This window comes from Anticarsia gemmatalis, chromosome 3, assembly GCF_050436995.1.
Source record: "Anticarsia gemmatalis isolate Benzon Research Colony breed Stoneville strain chromosome 3, ilAntGemm2 primary, whole genome shotgun sequence".
In the NCBI taxonomy this organism is placed as follows: Eukaryota; Metazoa; Arthropoda; class Insecta; order Lepidoptera; family Erebidae; genus Anticarsia; species Anticarsia gemmatalis.
The window spans coordinates 1,294,733-1,317,426 of record NC_134747.1 but is presented as its reverse complement, the minus strand read 5'-3'; the positions used below and the strand labels follow the sequence as shown (position 1 = coordinate 1,317,426).

The window sequence follows — 22,694 nt, the reverse complement described above, 5'->3', positions numbered from 1 at the left end:
GTGTCAACGGAAACAAGCCGTCTTTAGTTGACTTGACAGGTGACAGGGCAGTGAATTGATTTTTTCGAAAATGGTAAGAATTATTCGTAAATACTCAATGATTTACGTTCAAATCATTGAAATAAGTTTATAAACATAAAAATGATTGTTCCAGTCGCTAACAGACAAGCTTTCAATGCTTATGGCGCGGCCGGGCGGCGACAATGCCCAGAAAGATGACGTGCCTTGGTGGATGCGCTACGCTGGTCGGGGAGTTGGAACAGTTGGCGGTTTCAGTTCGTATTGTTTTAATGTATATTCTATTAAACACACGTGATATTTTGACGTAACAGCCCATACATTACGTATTTAATAAGCCAGGGTTATGGAAAATATACTACCATTATCTTATCACTGTCGCCGAGACCTACACCACCCTCCCTAAAGTGATCGAGCTTAAAATAATAAACATATAGTGTTGCTCCATATTGCGTCTTAATTTTAGAACAAAGGGACTAATTACTTTCACAAAGCATTGTTGAACATCACTGGTGCATAAAAGTTACTTAATCAACTGGACATGCATATATTTATACACTCTATAAAACATTGTAATGATCACAATTGGATACAAAGTTCCTAATTAAGTTAATTTAATACTGGCACTCTGATAAGTCATCTGTTTACATAGAGAAATCAGATTCTAAATATGAAAACAAAAAAAGGAAATACAATGTCCAATAAGAAATTGAGGACATTGAGTAACAATACAGTCTTACATCACAGAAATACATTTTTTTAGCACAGACAATCTAGAGCAACTGAAAACAGACATTTATTTATTAAAAAAAATTAAACCTCAGTTTTAGTAGGTCACATACTCATAACTGTAACAAAATCTGTGCAGTATAATTATTTGTTATTATAATGAGATGTAAATTGCTGTAAGAATACTATAAAAATGAATAATTACATGCTTTATTTATGGTGGTGCCTGACAGACCATAATTATTTGGAACTATTAACAAGGAATATGCTTGTAGTAATTAAGGTTATTTCAAATGATTTCTATGGACTGCTGTTTTATCCTTATATTAGGACACAATTATATTGTCAGTTCAAAGAGTATTCTTCCTGCCAGGATTATACATAAATTACTATACTTTTTAACCAGCAGTCTCTTATATTGTCATGGAACTTATTAAATTCCATATTCAAATAGGCAAAACAAGCAACTGCAAATGGCTTTTTAAAAAAATCTTTGCAGTATAGTGTTTGAAAATCAGCATCTATAGTATTAGAATGACATCAGAGAATGGGACAAAGTGTATTATAAGCAAAAAGTATAAGAATAGTTTTGACTAGATAAGAAAAAGTAAGAAATATAGTTTTTGCTAAGATAATGTTTTCAGTGAGTGTTACAAGTCACTGTTTTGCTAAACTTAATAATAATTATAATTAGACTTTCTGTCCTCCCTGTGATGCATCATATTATTATGCATGCATGAGGTCTTCTCTACCTTTCTACCCCGCTTCACTCTGTTCTAGACATTGTCTTATAAAATTTTACACTCACCTTACCTGAAAAAGAATAAATCTAATAATGAGAGCAAAATGCACCTTTTCAGTATGTAATAACTTGCAATTAAAAATGTATGTTGGATGTGTGATAAAAGGAAAAACTCAGCTTGTTCACATTCATAGTAATAGCATTTACAAGTTTTAATTAAATATTTTCCTTGTAAATTATGTAATATAAATGTATTGTTTAAATCAAATCTTAATAAATTAGCAGGAAAAAAATCTGTGCCATTGTTATACATACAAAAATTCTGTTGATATTTCGAAAACTGTCCTGTTATTCAAAATTGTATCAAGCAAATTAAAAATAATCTTCTGTTTTCTCTTCAAAAATTTAGTGTAAAATAATATTTATATTATTATCTTATATGAGAACTGGTTAAACAGCTGTGCAATTCGGCTGAATTGCACAGCTGTTTATGCGAAATATGGCTATATTTCACATAAAAAGAAATTGATTGAGGAAAGATGTCCAAAGGTCCTGCCCACACTTGTAATCATTTCTTTGACAAAAGAACTTTTGGAAGTACAAAAAGTAGTCAGGTGGCTTACTTGTGACAGAATCGAATTCGTTCGAATGAACTAAGAGTGCTGATTCGAAATGACAACAATGTGAATCAAATAATCTTATTAGTTTCAATTTAAATTCAGTGTTCAATTATGTTATATTCTCTCGTAATATTATTTTATTAAAGAGACGGTTTAACATTAGCTCGAATCTTACTCAATCAAATTCATATTTGATCCTGTCGGGAGTGAACCAGCAGGTAGAAATTCACATATCATTCTAAACGTTTCTAAAAACACTATTACTTCCTAAACAAACATTCATACGTGCTGTATCATTTGTACACAACTATCTGTTCGTATAAGATAACAGCTGATAACAACGTTTTTGTACGAAATAATTGTGTGTTGAATTAACCTAGTTTATCAAAACTAGTTTGATTACGGAAATGCAATGAAGTTGAATTATTTTTTTGGCTATTTCGTTTCTATTGTAGAGATAGTTGGTTACGATATTTTTCTCGTATATCGCACACATGGTTATTGACTGTATGATAGTCGCTGTGAAATACAGACTCTAGAAACCCTTCAGTAACTGAGGTTGCTCTGATGTCTGAATATTTCTTGTGAAGGCCCTATTCTAAGAAGATGTTGATTGTTAATACTAACTAATTTGGAAACGAAGAATTTAATAGAATCTTATCAGAGTTACACGTATAAATTCAATCGACAATTCTGATTTTCAGGCTCTGGAGATCGAAATTCCTTAGCATCCTTAGTTACACTACAACAAACCACACTTAAAAATATGTAAAAAATAGCAAAGTTTCGCGAAGTAAATATTCGCAACGTTACTACGTTAATTTGAGTGCGTTAAGCGTTCATTGGCACATTGTAAATGTGCATGAATCACTTATCTGACGGACTCTTAATGACAACAGCCGTCGTTATATAAATAAACTAAATGTGTACGATATAACTGCTATAGGTAGATTGAAGTTGACCCACTAACGTTCATCACAATCAATAATATGATTGCTTGAATCCAGCCTATAACTTCTTCTTAGGCGCCTATAGCCAGTTGCGCTCACCAGTCGGTAAACGATCTCTGGGTCAAGCAAACCTTGGCGCGGTAATTCCATAGATGGGTGACCGCATAGTGGTATGGTATTTGAACTGGGCATCTGCGTGCTTCAGTGGTCACGTTAAAAGTCGGTCCTGGTTGTTGTTAATCAAGATACCAGTCATTAAGCCACGTCAAAGGCCCTTGGGCGGCTTTCAACAACTTTGACGCTTGGTTGATGATAAAACGATTGCTTGAATTCAGCCTATAACTGCTGTAGATTATATACTAATCCATTTCTGATACAATCCTGGGTACCAAATTAAAAGTCTGTCGATAACATAAAACGCATTTAATGTAAAAACTTGTTGCTACTTAATTTGTAAAGCCTTGTTTGATATCATTTTGACCTTATGCCCTGTAAACCTTTGGATGGTTCCAATAACTTTGACACTTGATTACCTCCATTCTTACGAAAAAAAACAATAAATGTCGAGTTAACCAGATCAGATGCAGCGATAGCCGAGTGGTTTAAGTTGGCACCTCCCACTCAAGTGATCGCAGGTTCAAACCCGAGGCAACACACCAATGACTTTTCTCAGTTATGTGTGTATTAAAAAATCATTATTACTTGGTCCCTAGGTTGGGAAAAGACCCTTTTGCCCTGCAGTGGGACACTGGGATAGTAATGGGTTAAAAAAAACGACCTATTCCTAAATTGTTATCTACAGTATTCAAACCTGAAAATATATTATATCAATGTTTGTCAGCATCTATAAACCATTCTCGATGCCATTTCCTTCCGTAAAAAGTAAAAAAAACATCGCCCCACTTCGTAAATCGATTCCCTCACAAGTTCCACGAACGATGCTTTCAATCGTGTTCCCTTCAACCAATCGTATACGAGTCAACACGTCTATAACACAATTAATTAATTTTGTTCGCGTTCATTCAGAAATGTAACAAGTTCATGAAATGATAAGATAATAAATATAAGCTATGTAGTTTATGAATTGACGTTTCATTCATAATTTGTTTTGGGTTTTGGAACGGTGTTTTGCAAATGCAATTGAATAAGCACTTTCGTTGGCCTTCTTAATTAGTGCCATGCCCAGCGCCATTTTTTTGCTCGAGGTCGACTTTTAAGGAAAAGTGGTGTGAATGCGAGAAATGCTCCCATGTGGTTATTTTTTTACTAAGCTTTTTACTAAATTCTTATGTAAAATTTTGTGGATCAAAGAAAATAGTAGATATACCATTCCCTTTTTTCAAAAAATATCCTTGCCCGATTACGATGGTTCAGAATTTTTGTAAATGCTGACTCTCTGCCTCTAGGCTTTAAAATAATAGTTTGCTCTCGATTTCTACCCATACACTTTTACTTTCAAAACTAGATAAGTGTATACTGTTTCACTGATCTCCGCCCACTACTATTTATCATACACTCTGATTTGAGAGAACAGCAGAGACAGTTCCATACCTTCTTAATACTATTTTAGCAGTTGCATTCTTCGATCGGTTAGCAATCTGTGCCGTAAAGGAACAGGTGGCGAGGTCGTTCCGTAGATGGGTAACCGTAGTGGATTTTGAACGTTTTCGTGCTCGTAAAAAGGCCCGCTAAGATAACAGTCGTTAAGCCATGTCAAAGGCTATCGTACGGCTTGAACAATTTGACACTAGGTTGACCGCTAATCTAGCAATAATAAAAGCCTTCTTCATATGTCTAAAGACATAGAAAAGTATAGCGTTTACACGGTGCCTGTAGATAAAATATAGATGATAAATACAGATGGTTCGCTTCATACAATGCGCGTTAATATATTCGCCCACATGTACAGGAATTTCAGCCGCTTCCAGACAATTGCTTTGTCGCGTTCGAGAACATCGGAACTCCCGCTATTACTAGCCGTAGTAGTCATTTTATTCACACCTATCTATTGATACTATCTATGGTTTTCATTCTGTTCTGGTATCTGCTACCAACAAAACCTCCACTGAAAACTGGTAACAGTGCTTAAAAGGACTGTAAATACTTGTTGTAATAATATAGTACCCATTTATGTCCCACTGCTGGGCAAGGGTCTCCTTCCGTAATGAGGGAGGGGTTAGGCTTTGAATCCACCACGCTGGCCAATTGCGATTTGGGGACTTAATACTTGTTGAAAATAACAATTCTTAAGTAAAGCCTGTTTGATTACCGTTTTTTCTTAGGACGATATGATAGACGACCTCTACGTTTACTACCTCTTTTTTTCCTTCTGCAGTCTTCAGCTGTCTGTGCAACACTTCTTACTAAAATGTTCCCATTCATAACAGAGGTGCTTCCAGCAAAGTTGGAGATTTACTACGTTCAACCGTTCTAACTATTCTAAGGGCCATACAGGATGTTTTTTCCATAGCGATGTTTGTTACATGATTGTATAATATGTAACATCATCTCAGCGCTTTTCATTTACAACAAATTGGACTTGTTATCCAATTGTGTCGTGTGTGGGAAGGCCATTGACGAAAATGGTATACCACTCGTGTTATATTTGGATATCATAGCTCCACGTTTCATTTTAAACGCCATTGTGTTCCTAAAAGAAGAACGTCTATTTTTGGAGAACTTCTAGAACTTGAATTAGATTTCTAGCGTCTTCTTTTTCTGTTATATTCCCTCACGCTTGATATCCCCGGAACTATGCAGACTGAATACACCAATATGTGAATTCATTATAGTTACCAACGTTCAGGTGATATTTCAAGACAAAAAAAACCCCCATTAATTAAAAAAATCCCGTAAAACTTTACTCGTACTCGACCCGGAAATCAAACTTGGGTTGACGAGATCGACAGTTATATACAACTACATGATATATACTAGTGTAGTCAATGAAGTAGAAGTGTTTACGATTCTTGTCAGAATTTGTAACAAGTACCTACGTCATTCCACGCGGTGGTTGTACGCTTGTCCTAGAAATAGGTTAGGGTCGATATGTAAATGGGTCAGATTCAAACGTGTGAATCTAAATATTACATCCCCTGTGAACGCCTAGTTATACTCCTGTATTTCGACTACAATCTTGCGTTATGATAATTTTATCGATTGGGTACACAATTAACTTGAAATTATTAATTTCTCCCGCTTTTCGTAATGCGGATATGGATCGTTATAACACATAAGAGTAATACTGTCGTCTCAGGGGCTGTAAAAGTATTTATTCTAAAATACATTCTGACCTTTAGACGAGATGGCTTCAATATCATACAAAAGAGATCAATGAAAACGGTTTCCGCGTGCAAGTTCTATGGCATGCCTTTACAAAATCTCCTGAACACGGTCACTAACGACCAATAAAAATGCGCCCTAATCAATTCAGTATTTCCTTTATCTACAAACTGTAAAAACATATATCATTTGTTTCTGCACATACATTTTGTTTATTGCGTTTTAGCGCACAGAGTTTTTCAACTACCCTCCATTTTCTTTCAGTCGCGATAATCACGGGTCTGATCAATTGCATCAGCATTGTGGTGTTGAACGTGACGTGCCTGATCGCCGGCATCTGGCAGATGCTGGCCGGGTTCATCGTGATCGTCTGTGAGGCGCCGTGCTGCTGCTTCTTTATAGACTATGTCCAGACCCTCAGCGATAAGGTGGAGACGAGACCTTACTGGAATAAGGCGGCGCTTTATATTGGGTAAGTTTTTTGATATGACTGTTTACTTAAAAGTTTTTTGAACTGTGTCTTACACGGCGAATGCGAAGAAATGCGAGAATCGTAGGGAAAAATAAATATAGGATTTTTTTTATAAAAACGGGAAAAAATCACGATTGTTGTATGGGGAGCCCCTGTATATGTTTCCTTTTTTTGTGTTTGTTTTTATTGCGGCAGCAAAGATACATTATCTGTGAAAATTTCTACTGTCTGCCTATCACGGTTCAATAGGTACAGCTTGGTGACAGATAGACAGCGATAATAGGGCACCGTTTTTACCCTTTGGAAGCCCTTAAAACAAAATACTGTTTAAAAATTAGATATACTAGACCTTTTGTTTTCACACTTCGCCCTTGTCACGTAAGTTTTGTACAGAAACAATAGTTCGAAAACGGAAGACGGCTTCAGGCGTTCGCTAGAAAGCCTCGTCCATTTTAACTGGTCTTTCATAAGTTTTCTTGTACCTTCGCGTGACTCGACATTGTATTTCATACAAGATACTTAATAGTCTAAATTGAAAACGTATGTTCGTGATTAAATAACCTGAGTTACTTAATGTTATCATGTTTCCTACGAACAAGACATTGCAATTTATTAGTTCTTATCTTGATGTCAGCGTGCTTGAACTAAAGTGTTGCTTCTTTCGTATGTTTTAAAAAGGTTACAATAAATATACGGTTTGTTATATGGTCAACAAACTGTTTGTAAAAAATACTATTTTAGTAGCGACTAGCTGACCCGCGCAACTTCGCTTGCGTCAAATAAGTGAGACAATTTTCCCCGATTTTGTAACATTTCTCGTTGCTACTCCGCTCCTAAAGGCCGTAGCATGATGTTATATAGCCTAAAGCCTTCCTCGATAAATGGTCTATTCAACACAAAAATATTTTTTCAATTCGAACTAGTAGTTGCTGAGATTAGCGCGCTTAAACAAACAAACAAACTCTTCAGCTTTATAATTAGTATAGATAAAGCCTACTATACATCTTTTGTTTTCTACGGACAAAACCTTAAAAATTGTCAGGTGCGTAGTACTCCTAACCGACAGCTCTGTATGACATAGGAATGAAGAAAAGAAGTTTGTAGGGATCGTAGCGGGTAACGTCATACTTTGGTTTCCGCCCACCCCCGTAATACATCAACAATACAAGCGTGGTTTTATGTATAGGTTATAATATAATAATGTGTATAAAGTCTTGAGAATCTCGCATTTCATTACTTTTAATTTTTAGATGTATTAAAATCTGTATACAAGAGGAGCTCGTGGCTTAGTTAACGACAGCCGCGCGGATCGATCTCTGAGGTTAAGCTAAGCTTGCCGAGGTTGTTCTGTGGATAGGTGACCATCTAACACATATCGAGTTCCTCCGTGTTTCGGAAGGCACGTTAAATTGTGGGTCCCGGCTGTCATTTTCGAAGACAGTCGTCAACAGTAGTCAGAAGCTTGAAAGTCTGACAACCAGTCTTACCGAGTTGTGGAGGTTGTTCCATGTAAAACACTGGTATTCAGCTGCATCCGGTGAGACTGGAAGCCGACTCCAACATAGTTTGGAAAAAGGCTAAGCTAATATATTAAAATCTGTATACAAATCAACATACTTTACCTATTTACGTTTCATCAAATGTCAACAAATGCTAGATATATCAGCCTGGGAATCAGTATAACTGCTATCTCACTTCCGCGACGTATAGATTCAAACAGATTAGCGGGGTAGTTCAGACTGAAGCGACTTAAATAAACTAGGTATTATTGATCGAATCTACAATAATAGAACATGGCTGTCAGACTACCAGCCACTTAGATTTGAACGCAAATAATGTCATCACATTATGGTACCTTTTCACTGATACTATATAGATATATTCAGGCTAATTATGATCATGACTGATACTAATAAAGTCTGCCTCCGTGGTTGTTAAGGTTGCCACGCCGCTACCATTGAGTCGGGGGACCGTGGGTTCAATTCCCACACGGAAGAATTATTTATTCGTGCGATCCACAAATAGTTGTTTCGGGTCTGGTACTTTGTGGTGTGTTGTTTGTGTGTTTGTAAAAGTCCCCGCGGCATTAAAGCGAATCATAGTGCGGGAGTTGTGTTTTTATATAAAAGAATCCAATGAATTTTTATATGGAAATATGTCCCTGACTGAATCTTAAATATAGTTTAGGAAGTATGAGATTTACTGCCTCTGTGGTATGTTCGGTCGTGTATATGACTACTGATCACGAAGTCTCGACACCCGGGTCGAGTAAAGTCGGCTTTTCTGATTTAGGTTATTATATTCTCAGTAGTAGCTCGATAACGTGCCCTGCCATATTACTTGGGAGTACTAGGGATTAACAATGTTAATGGTGAAACGTGTGTGTATTTCGAACACCTCTGCCTACACATTCCAGTTATGGTAACAGGCTCACTTCCTATTACACAAGACTAACGTTGACAAAGGAAACGCACGTCTTTCGTACACCTTTGCTTAACCATTCGGGAATAACAGGCGTGATACAACAAATCAAAATAAATGAAAATATATTCAAGATCATAAAGTATAGTAAACAAAATTCGATCCTATTTACTTCAGCAGTTTTTTAGTTTAACAGTAACATCCATCTATCCTAACTCACATACATGCTTTCGTGTTTCGTATGTAGTAGTAATCTGACTGGTTCTAACGCTTCAAAAATATGTTAAGCAAGTTCACTAAAGTCTCAAATCCCGTTTTAAAGTAATTGAATACGATTATTAAATTATGTTGTTCTGTAGCCGTCATTGGTTGATAAGGTGATTTTATTGCTTTATTCATAAATTCACTCTTATCTTCGTTTATAATAGTTGAATTTAAATCGTTGACTTAATTGACTTACTAATTTGGCTTGGAGACGGCTACTGGGTTATTTTTTAATATCAATACTTTTAGAACTACAGATTAGTATTGAGTGCTTGTGCCAGCATAGTAATTAATAAATTAAATTTAACCCATTAATGTCCCACTGCTTTGAAAGGGTCTTCTCCCGGAATAAGGGAGAGGAAAGGCTTTGAGTCTAACATGCTGGTAAATTGCGGACTTGAGCATAATAATAGTGGCAGTTTATTTTGCTGAACAGACATTTTGTATGATTTTCTGGAAATACTTACCACATGGTAAGCTCTTAGAGTTTTTTAACATACTCTTCTATAGCGTGAAAGACTTTCTATAATGATTATCTAACAATCAATTCATAAGTCACTAGCGTAAAATACTATACAATATTGTTATTTTGTTCATTAATCGGTCACAGGCGTATCAAATGTCCATTACTTAATTTGTTTATAAGATCTTATCGGAACATGAACCTCGATAATAATATAATATTTGATATTAAGTATAATAGATTTATATCAGCGAAATAACTTCCTAGAAGACAAAACACGGTCTTTTGGTTTATTTCCTACGATTACGTTTTTTAAAATTATTATCACTTGCTCTACAGTGAAGGAAATCGGTTCACCCTTGTTTGGTATAACAACTTTTGATGTAATGTTACTAATTCGAACAACGTTTAAGAAAATAATCAATTTGTATAATATCGATTAACATAATTTTCATTTCATCGAATATTTATTTGCGATAACAACATTTGCGCTATTGATCAAAAGGTATAATGTTCATTTGATGTAATGTTCAGGTGGTATAACATGTACATATTTTATCGAATATTCAATTGGTGTAATGTAATGCAGAAAATAAAACATTGTAAATATTTGCAAAATATTTATTTTGAAAAAAAAAAACACTTAGACTAATCTTAAATTAAATGCGATCGCTTTAAGTACCAACTCTCAATGGTAAAAGTCCGAACAATTCTTTTATTTCGAACTTTTACCCCTATTTACTTGGTAAATCTTAGGATATACCTCAAGGGCAGGTAAATGTAGCTAATATAAAATAATTTTACAGTTATAAAGAAGGAGTTTTGGGCAAACCGACATGGGTAGGTTAGGTTAGAAGGCTGAGGTGCCTCCCACCTCAGCCTTCGTGGTTATTTTTTTTTAAACCACCCAGAAGGAGGAGCCCCGCGAAGCGGCGCTCCGGCGACATCTTCAAACTCTCGTTATAACTATATTACGGCATATAATTATATCCCTAGCAATATCTTTATATTACGGCTTAAACACATGATAATCAACTTTTACCGTTTCGTTATGTAAATCCTAAGATTTGCCAATTAAATGGTGGTAAAAGTTCGAAATAAAAGAACGTTCGGACTTTTACCATTGAGAGTTGGTAAATCTTAGGTTTTACCGGAAAATCTTAAGATATACCACAGTTCGGGCTTTTACAGTAACATATATATGCATTTATGTCAATATGTGACAGTATTATCATCAGTATGAATTATTTATATATCTATAAGAGAGGAAATTTATTATTAGTTGAGTAAAACATTCGTTTAAATAAAACTAGTACTTTTGAAAATTCGGTCAAATGACATTATTTCAAAGAAATAAATATGCTAAATAAAAAATCTGCCAATTGATTATTCGGTCAAATGAATAATTAAACGTAATGACTTTATTGTAACTAAAATTCGCCGGAGCGATTTTCGACAAAACGTTGTTATACCAAACAAGGGTGAACCAAGGAAATCATCGTGATACAACCTTGCATGTCTAAAAGTTCTTTAACACATTTCTTGAGGGCATGCAGTCCTCGTCCGCACTAGGTCAGCGAGGTGGACTCTCCCCTACTTTGAGAGGACACTCTTGCCCAGCAGTGGGACAGATATTACTTAAAAAAATGCGTATTTCCAGAAATAATTAGAATAAGTACACCCAAAAGCTCTCTTCTTGACATTTTTATCGTTGTATATTATAATTGTAATTTCTGAGTTTTTCCTTATTCATTAAAGTTTAGAAAATAAAATCTGTGTAAGCGAAATAATTATTCTTTTTTGTACAAAATGAGTTCTATTTTATAATTTAACGTCAATTAATTAACTATGCTTGTTATGTCGTTAGTCAACGTTTTCCTTACGTTTTAACAATGGTCATTTTATTTGAGGAAGTTTCTATTTATATTATTGTTAGCTAAATTAATACATAGGTTTATTAGGTATACATAAGTACATTTAGTACATAGTTTCCTTACATTGATTATATACATACACGAGCAATTTTATCTGAAAGATAGATCAAGCTCAGCTCCTATGGGGATAAAAAGTAAAAAAATACATTTGCTCCTGTAATTTAAACATAATTTTTAAACGATATTTAATAACTGTCCGCGTCCTAAGCAGGTACTACTGAGCATAATTTCAGGTCGCCATGACAGAGTGATTCATGCGTTAGTGTAATTCATTAAACCTTCTTAAATTGGCTAAAATATATCAACGATTGATGATGTCAAAAAAAATCATGCATTATTTTTCGAATTAAGGTAGAACTATGCCGTGTCATCTAGTAGGTATGTAATGTATCGTTTTTCTATATCAAAGAAGTAAGTAGTAAATATGTCTTACGTAGAAAATATCCTATTACTTCAATTTGATGTATTTCCCAGTACCTGTAGTTATTTATTGTTAGAATCGTATTGCGTATAGATCTCGTGTTACGTGTGTCTCTGATTGATCGTCGTATGAGGATAATATATTGTATTAGGTATTGTGTTCTATGACGTTATATGGTAAGGTTTTGTATTTGATAACAACGTTTAAAGTCACTTTAGGTTCTTTATGCACTTTTCTGCAATAAGGTACGTGTAGGTTGTTACATAACTAAAAATTCAGTCTGTTTTAATTACACTTCGGGTAACAATGCAAAAAGGTGAAAAAAATAGAAATAGCTTTCTTTCTTTTTCCCCAACCTCATAATAAATATGGCGTTAATCAGTAAATTAACAAAGTTTTCCGTAAGAATTTAAAAAATATACGTAATGTCACGCCTGTTATACCCAAAGGCTTGACAGAGGTGTAGTACATCCACGTTTTGCCATTAACAATGATAGTCCTATGAAGTAGAGGGCGAGTCTGTTGCCATACCGAGCACGCTACCAAACTCTGAAATTCTGCTACTGAAAAGCAATCTAATATAGTAAATAAAAATATGCTAATAGCACTTTCCTAAACCCGGGTATCGAACCTGAGATCTCATGATTATCATTTGGACTATGTACCCCGCCATAGTTAATAAGAATTTTTAAGAAAAATTGAATTCTTAAACGTCTACTGTATAGAAAAAGCAATTGTTTTTACCTCACTCGCTCCCTGGTTATAAGTAGGTATTATGGTTCTGTACATATTTGAAGGATCACCGTCGAGATCCGTGATAACTCACGCACGCCGACGTCCTTTTGCATCGTTACCCCCAGATTTATTCATTGGATTTTTAAGTTATGTACTTTATTTGCCGTGTTTCAGATGATACGTGATTTAATATACGTTTTTAAGAACTAGCAATTCGGGTTGATGTAGATAAAAACATGTATAGAGAACATATTTATAGAGTAGGCAGTGAGAGATCGAGAAATTAGGTACTTACCTATTTGATTGCATTTTCAAATACGCGTCAGGGATATGGAAGACTACCTGCTTGTCAACTTAGATGCTGTTTTGGAGCCCTCGTTCTATTATCCGCCTACAGAGACAATTCTTTGTCGCAATTAAAAAATATGCGGGCATTTTTGTACCTCGACTATGTAATTAATATGATGTTTTTCTAATTTCCAGTTTGTCGGTGGTGCCGTTCTTCATGTGTTTCCTCAGCATGAGCACGTGGTTCGGCAGCGGGCTCATCTTCGCTACCGGCATCATCTATGGCATGATGGCGCTCGGCAAAAAGTCAGTGTATTTCATCAAATATAGTATTATATGACGTTATAGTACAGGGCTTTGAATCAGACTTTAAGGCAGGTTGCGTCTTATCTGTCTGTCTTATAAGGGATGGGTTTATAAAGGTTCATATTACGGGTTAAGGGATATAGTGGCAAAGTAGCTTATAATTAAAAGTTCAGATTATAAATATTGCATTAAAATAGGGGCTAGTTTTACAGCCGGCTAATTGTTGAATAACTTTAGGTAAACTGGCAGCAAATGTTATAAAGACAACCGTTATAAATCTAATCAAATTCAGAGTAGTGAATCGATGTTTAGTCTTAGGCCTGGCCCTATTAAATGTATAAAATTACTGATCCTGGCCTATTGATCGACTGGCTGATAATAATTATAACAGAGCCTGAACTACTGAATTTGGAGTACTCTATTAATTAGACTAAGGCCCGTTTACACCACTTCTAAATATCTATTAGATAACTTATCAGATGGAATTGTGGCAGTTATTCTCAAACATTTGCTGTCACTTTATTTAGCAGATTAGTTATCTGACACTTAAATATAAACTGTTGAAACTGCTCCTTATAATTGAAGTATGTGAAATAGACTATCATGATACAGCCTATATTAATTACAAATCAACGCTATTATGCCACCTGTACTGAAAATGTACTACAGGAAATGGTACTGGTATCTGGGTTTATCTATATTCTGTTTATCAGTACATTACTAATACAGTCATCAATCAAAACAAACGGGGAAATACCGATGAATCATTGATTCAGTAATATAGGGGTCGTATGATTGCGCGGGAATTTTAATAGCCCCTGATAATGCTTTTATAAAATAATATATTTATATATACTTGTGGTGTATGTCTTAAGCCGGGTCCGGACGAGTGTAACGTGTAAAGTAACGTTGATCGGGTAGTTGACTGGGTTAACGAAAAATGATTAAACTCGTACTCGTAAAAGACTCATCTTAATTGCTCAGACTATGTAGCATTTTTCGTAAATAATGTTGAAATCGTAATTAATGCAGACAAACATTTTATTAGACACTCATTTAATACCAAAGAAATCATGACATAGTGACGTCACTACGTCGTATTTCTGTACTAAAATGTGTTTTTGACATTTCATAAAGAGTAGCTGATTTGACTGGTAGGCAACTACCCTATTTGACGTGTAGATGGCACTGTGAACGTTACATGAAACGTTCGCAAATCGTCCTCATGTAGAACTTAGGTTATATTACATTATGTTACACTCGTCTGGACCCGGCTTTATTTGTGAATACTAATAACAAACATTATGTATAACTAATGAGTACAAATACATAATACAATGAAAGTATATAATTGAATCCTTTCTCAAACTGTGTGTTGCTTTATAAAAGCCATGTTATAATAATGGCTGTTTCTGTAAGTTTTGAATCTATAACTTGAGCTTGTAATTAACAGGGTTGAGGTTTTTATTGCTTACTTGTGTGTTCTTATATGCGGTGGATCTAGGAATTTGTATTTGTATAGATAGTCCGTGCGTTTCTTGATCGTATACGTGCGAGTACGTGCACGTAACTGGTGTACGGGATTTTGATTTTTATTTCATTGGGTTGCTTTTTTGGGGTAAGGGATCAATTATTTTACTTGATATTCATAGACTTCTCAATCCACACAAAATGCTTTAAACTACTATTATGGCTGCTGCACACATGCCGCGCAGAGCTGTCAAATGCTTGAATCAATCGCTCGAATGTTAAGAACACGCGAAACCCGCACGGCTCAGCCGGCGGCCATTGCCAGGCCGGCACTGTGTGTAGGAGCCCTTAGGCATATATTTTGTGTGATTAAAACCAAAGGAGTATTTATCATATACATTTGATTGTATTTACGTAAAGTAACCTGAGACCTAGATTCAAAGAGTCATTTATTTAAACTAGAAGTATCGCCTTGTCGGTTAGACTAGATCCACCGCTACAAATAACATGTGAATAACTGTGTGCGCGTGTGTGTGGGGTGCAACAGGGGGTCTCGCGACGACATGGCGGCGATGGCGGCGGGCGGCAGCACGCCCCCCGGCGCCCCGCTGCAGGGCTCGCAGGACCACAACGTCACGCTCATGGAGGACCCCGACGTCTGGCGTCCCAACTAAAGGCACGCATTATACTTATGCGTTGGACGAGCGAATATTCTACACTTATTTGCTTTAGACTAAACTGTATCTAGTTTGTGGCCTATTTGATAAGTTCGAAGAAACGCCCGCGATGTTTTTAGAGATTGTTGTTTCTTAGATAAAATGATCAGATTTTTGTTTGAGCATCGAAACGGGGCCCAATATTGTGAAGCTGTAGATAACTATGAATACATGCAAAGAGGATATTTGTTAAAAAGTTTACGACGTAAAGAATATCTCGATGATTATGGCTTTATATTTAATCTGGCAATGCAATGGCGTTAGTGTCATTTTTGGTAGACAAAATAATAAACCGTGAAAGTCTCATGAAAGAAAACAAAACAAATAATGCATAAGTAAAATGCAAGTTAAAAATAAGAAATTTATTGATAGAAATCTACGAGTACAAAATGTATTTTAAAGAATATTCGCTCGTTCAGACACGCGTGTTAAAAGGTCCTTTTGTTCTTTGCTAGTTGCATGGGTTTGTGTCGCAATTTGCATGTTTTACTAACTATTTTGATTTTAAAAACATTGCTCGTATTTTTATTTCAGCTAGCAACACCTTTTTATTTATGAATTATTTTAGGTTACGGTGTTACCAGAATATAGTCGACTATTTGTTTTTATTTTTATACATCTATTGTTAAGAATACATTATATTATTTCATTTGTTATAAATATACATTATTTTCACTCAGCACAAACCACACACACATTTTCAATACAATTAAGTATAAAAATCAACAGTGGAATAGGTGGCTTGGCTGGATATCATGTCACCAAGGAAACAGAGAATGGCAAGGTTACGCATGAACTCATAAACTCGCGCACCTATTGCAAATAGATAGTTAAAAATTTCTACTAAAACCTAAAATTACTTTTATTCGAGAACATTTACATAGCTCTGTTATGAAGACTATCAATGTTCTGGAATAAAAATAATTGCCTTGGTAGAAACTTGCAACTATCCTGAACACAATATACAAACAAAATCACCAACACGAACGAAATCTCGCACATACTAACTCACAATGACGTCATCGAGACCAAAATACTGACGAAAGTTTGTATTATAAACAGAGCATCTATAGACGACATGAGGACGTCGGCGGCTAACCTGGAGGCGGGCATGGGGCAGCCCACCAGCGCGCCCCGCGCCAACCTCGTCACCAACGAACAGCCCATCAGCTTCACCGGCGTCCCGCGCAACTGACCGCCCACCGTGAGTCTCCTTCTATGTACTGCGCTCCTGGTACACGAATCGTTTCAGCAAGGCTACATGTTTATAGAACATTTGAAACTTTCGCGTTGTAAATTTATTATATAAAGCTCGCGAGCGGAACGGACCCATTAGGTGCTATTACACATACGCTCTATCGCGCATGAAACAACCATCACTCGTGAAAGAGCGTGTGTGTAAAGGGTATGCAAGGGGAAAGGAAAGTGTCATGCCCGCGAAGAAAATCGCGAGCGAAGACCACACTGCTTTCCCGCGCGTAATCCTGTACGCTCCTAATATAGTGTAGTGTGTGTGTAAAGACCCATTAATATCTTTGTTAAACTCGCAAGCGCAAATTGCATACTTGTATATTTGTTGGTGGAAATACAATTATGCAGTTTGCGCTTGCCAGTTGAATGAAGTCATTAGTGGGTTCGTTCCGCTCGCGGTGGAAATCGGGCTTAATAGAATACGGGAATTAACAGGAATATTATATTGGCTTGATATAATGCCTGATAGTTTGGCGCAGATTACACTAGCTGTGGTCGCAGTCAGCTTGTGACTCAATATTCCCGTATTTCTATTATATAATAAGTCACAACAGTTATTTTTTGAGGAGTCTACACCCTGACCCAATATCCGCTAATTCGTTGACACATGATGACTTGATGCCAGAAGTTCTTTATTTCAAATGAATTTTTGTCAGCGAGTTAAAGACTGTCTTTGAAATTAAGTTGTCAACATGTGTCCGTGCGTCGGCGGCTTTGCAGTAAACTCCTTTGAAAATCCATATATTATATAGTTAATTAAAAATACACTCCTCCTGTAACAAATCATGATAATGACGTGTAGTCTTTGCGTTTGGCTATACGCTAAAACTTACGAGTGCATTGAGAACGATTATTGAAACTTTTCTCAATTTTAAATGGTACTTTCAACTATTTCTGCAAGAGAGTAACGTTATTTAAAATTGAGAAGTGTTTTAGTACTTGGCCATAACTAACGTATACTTAAATGGTCGTAATTCAACGTGCACTCGTTCGTAACTTAGCGTATACCTTAAAATGTATTGAGAATATTTTGTTTTGTAAAATATCGAAAGTGCAGCTATAATAGGTGCAGTATTTACTGATTGTTGGATATATTTAGCAAAATTGTATTGTACACTAATTCTTCTGTCTTCTGTCAAATTGCGGTGTTTAAATAACTTAGAATGATATTGTTTACGGCGGTGAAACTATGTTTCAGTATGTCCAAGTAATGCAATAAAAAGCCAACTTTTTCTATTTCTTTTAAAATAGTGTTTTGTAATATTTTCTGTACTTGGATATAGTGGAACGAATGCTTAATTTATTTAAATATTCAGGTGCTATGGAGCGCATAGTAAATCTTCAAGACTTAGACATCTACGATGTCAGTGTGACCATGTAAAAGCTTTCCTGTCTCCCGACACAATATTCCACTCAACATTAGTGTTGCCAACAAAAAAACCAGTGTCCTCCATAAAAAGTAATAGTATTGCCAATTTTTATTTACCATTCAGCTTGTAGATAGTTAATATTTTGTCTATGATAATATTCAGCATGTATTATATCCAATTATTTGTTATAATTATAGAGGTTTATGAAATAAGCACATATACTAGTGTTGTACCATATCGCTTAGCCCATGAGAGGAGTGAATGGATAATACCTTAATATATTCACAATAGAGTTTTAATATGGTCTAAATAATAAAACTGTTCATAATAACGGACCAAGTGCATTTGGAATCTATTGATGAAACTTCAGAATTTTACGAGAAATATTCGTTTATATGAACTTAAAGAAATGCAGATTTTAATGCGTGCACGTTGTTTACGTATACTAAAACGTATACGTGCACGTATAATGTTTGTATTACTCAATTATCCTGTTAAATAAATAAATAATAAGTCATGGCTTCAGATATAATGTTCAAAAGTTAATAAATTTCTTGTATATTCGCTTGGTCAATTCGAAGTCGTGACTAAAGTTTGATGTTGTATCCTTTCATGGCATCTTCTATATTTATTCGTTTAGGTAGAAGTTTGTATCGTAATGTAGTCGAGGGCTGTTAATAGTGTAGTTAATTTAATTAAGTTGTAGACAGGGACGAGTCTGGTTGTTTCTTTTTGATTTTTTTGTATGTCTTTGCGGAATATAATGGGTTTGAACTGAAAATTTTGAGCCATAATATTTTGAAGTAGTGTATGTTTTGACCCATAATATTATGTAGCAATACAAGCATAATAGAGGATTAGTGCAATATATTCAGTCCGTTCATATTAATGAAAATAATTTAAACAAACTTCTAAGCAATGGAAGTTTATCAAAGTTGGGTTCTTAGGCCTATGTTTGCGTCAAAAATGGCTTACTTAAAAATAATTGTAAGCTGATGTTTCACCTCTTCTGGATAAATATCGGATAGCACGTCAGGTGGAATTGTGGCAGTACTTTCCGACATTTTCTGTTAATTTATCTAGCAGATAGGTTATCTGATACGTATACATAAGGTAAGTAGGTGAAACAGGCATTAAAAGCAATTATTCAGTTCTTTCATTATTCCCCGCAAAGACTACAATAAAATGCCTATAATTTATACATATCCCTTTACGACTCATAGGCAATTCGACACGCTCACAAAATTATAACTAACACATAATAAACAAAGACTTTATTATATACAAAGTTAATTATTAATATCAATTTTTATTACTTTCATTTCATTTTCATAATTTATTTTTTTCATTTTTTATATACTTCTCTCAGTGAGAGAGATGGGTTATAATAATAAGGGCTCGTACTTATAATATGTTTTGTCGTGAGAAAAGGATCGCAATAAAGTCCGTATAGTGCTGTCTCTTTCTAGCGATGGATTTTTGATCGCTCTTTTATCTAATATTATACGGGAATTAACTTACTTTGCTTGGTTTTGCTGATTGAAGTATCAGATAACCTAACCGATAGGTAAAGAAACAAATTACTTGATAAAATTTGTCCATGTTTAACTTGAATTACATATGTCATGAGTCTTGCAGCCACAACAAACGGCGCCGAAAATTTAAGCAAAACAAAGTAATGTTTACTAATTTCCGAATAATATTAATGTAACCATCTTTAAATACAAGTACGGCCCGCGTTTGTTAACAACTCTCATCCATATTTAGCATGGTAGTTAGTGAAATTATATCTACTCTTATGCCTTCCCATGCTATTTGTATATCATATCGTCCTAAAGTGTGTAACGGGAGCATTTTGTTTTAGCTGTGTTTTATTAGAGGGTTCCATTTACTAAATAATTGTAAAGGCGCCACTGTTTTCAAAGGTTGATGAGGCTATACCTATTTATTGCAATACAGACTTTATAGTATAATTTCGAAAATACTTACGTAATCTTTGATTGATAAAGAAATAATAATCAACCTTTATATTTATGTCGAATTTTCTTGAAGTAAAATAAGGGTCATACAAGTGGCGCCCTCTGCTCAAAAATCTAACAAAATGGAGCCCAATACGTATCGTACGCATTCCAAAATTGTACTGATTTGTGGGTCTTTTCTTTCCAGCCCTTTTTAGACTTGTTTTTATTATAATCTTGCATGAAGGACGTACTAGGTGTAGTTCTGTAAAACATTGTGGCAACAATGTCAATTTGATGCATATTGTCTGTGTCGTAGAATATACGTGTAGTATGGGTCTCACTTACTACACACTGGAAAATGACAGAGAATATATTACACTTGTGTCATATATAAATATTATACACCAGTAGCCTCTAGTAAAATTGTTCCACAAAACACAGAATAGAATAAAAATATCACTGTTACTGTAATTGCAAGATATTTTTGTAATATATAAACGATAATCGCCACAGCGACTGCGTAAGTATTATTGTGTATAAGAAAGGCCCTAGTCTTAGGTAATATTTTGCTAGTTTTTAACAATTTTTGCTCACACACAGCCAATATTTTAGTAAAATGGAAAGATTTTTTATTATTTAAAAATTTGTATAAAGTGTTGCTAGTGAATGAATTTTTCTAATTGCAACACTTGGAATGGTTGAGTGTTATGTGCTTCCTTATTTTTACCATGAGAATATTTTTTAAATTTAATTAATTATCGCATCATGATTTTAATGCATCGATTTATTTATGTATATTAAGCGAATTGATTGTTAAAATAAGAATTTACGTTGAGATTGTATATAGTATATGCTATGATTAAATTGATAAGTTGATACACTTTATAGCTTAGCCTAAAACACTTGCAACTTGAGTTTATACATTTTGGTTTGGAAGAGTTAAATGGTTAATAGTTATTTTGCTTGTACACTTAGGTTTAGTGCAGAGATAAACTAGTAACTGAATGTATTAATATAGCCAATTGTTTTTTGAAATTTAAAATAGGTATGAAAGTTTTTCATATTAGAATGTTGTCACATTAAGATGTTAATCGATGTTCATAGTTATAAAGTATATAAAATTGTATTAAGGCCTAGTTTAATGCTATGGGATGGCTCCCATGGTCGTATTTGTAAACCATGGTTTTCAGTGTAAAAATTGTGCAGATGGCAAGCGTGTTTGAGTCATTTAAATTCTTATTTAGATCTCTGACTCACAGCAGAAAACAAGCATCAAACTGTACAAGACATCACACCCTGTTTGAAATGTTCAAGTAACACTGATGTAGGTACTTATCTAAATTCTGTAACAAAAATATTATACCATGATATTCTAACATTCTAAGTGTTACTTGATGTTTCTGAATTTCTATGCATTGAAAGAGAAAGGCCTACGTCCAGTCGAAGACGTCTACACGCTGATATGATGGTGATGAAAGAGGAAAAGTGCAACATCTTAAGCAGCAAACTAACTAGATATTAACTTTCATAAATTATTGCAGACATACAGCCTAATTGGTACTGACGCGTCTTTCCAACCGTACGTGCACGCTAGTTCGAGCATGCACGCATCTTTGCATGTATTTATAAGAAACATTACTCGAAAATTCTAAGCCCTACTCTTATAATGCATAGAATTTAAAAAACAGGGCAAAATAATCAAAATTATTGAAAAATCCCCATTTATCCCTGCACTGACACCGAGTATTGGTTAACTTTGTGACTTCGTGAGTGTATACATATTATTATGTGTACACGTTAGTTGTATAGTGTAAGCAGTTGCAGTTGTTTCTCATCAAGTTAATGTTACTATTTAGGAAAGCATATCTGTAATAAATGTGTGTATATTGAATTGATTTTTTATTTAACCCTTTTTGTTGTTTTATTTTACTTTTGATGTGAAAAGTATTGGTCATGCTACTGACTATTCACTTATAAAGTTAGCAGCATAGATTAAAACCAGTTTTTATGAAGACAATGGGTGACCAATAGTGACCAGAAATTGTCAGGCAGATATTTTGATAGTATTAAATTGATGTTTCCTCTTCTAGCAATGAAATCAGAGTTATATCAGAGAGAAACAGCAATGAATCCCTGCAAGTAGCAACAAGTCCAATGCTGACTAAGGTTCAGTATTGAGGTTTTCATTGTTAGGCCATCAGTTCAGTTCAATCAAATTTCCATCCTTTATATGAAAAACTAGCTGACCCGCGCAACTTCGCTTGCGTCCAATAAGAGAGAA

General features: G+C 34.9%; 1 protein-coding gene across 2 annotated transcripts; it reads left to right on the top strand.

The window, feature by feature from the left end:
* Positions 1-6: 6 nt before the first annotated feature.
* On the top strand, positions 7-22,304 carry fwe (calcium channel flower). Of its 2 annotated transcripts, XM_076135736.1 has the most exons (6): positions 7-73; positions 155-275; positions 6,606-6,813; positions 13,535-13,645; positions 15,663-15,791; positions 16,894-17,032. In XM_076135736.1, exons 1-5 carry the CDS (start codon positions 71-73, stop codon positions 15,787-15,789), a joined length of 570 nt encoding a protein of 189 aa, XP_075991851.1. In that variant the 5' UTR covers positions 7-70; the 3' UTR covers positions 15,790-15,791; positions 16,894-17,032. The 2 variants fall into 2 exon arrangements, with proteins under 2 accessions (XP_075991851.1, XP_075991850.1); XM_076135735.1 differs by lacking the exon at positions 15,663-15,791 and having other exon boundaries at positions 16,894-22,304.
* Positions 22,305-22,694: the final 390 nt, after the last annotated feature.

Excerpts from the sequence above, each read along its gene's own strand:
- fwe (XM_076135735.1), top strand. Across the intron at positions 276-6,605 it reads TGGAACAGTTGGCGGTTTCA|TCGCGATAATCACGGGTCTG; the intron begins GTTCGTATTGTT and ends ATTTTCTTTCAG. Across the intron at positions 13,646-16,893 it reads ATGATGGCGCTCGGCAAAAA|AGCATCTATAGACGACATGA; the intron begins GTCAGTGTATTT and ends TATTATAAACAG.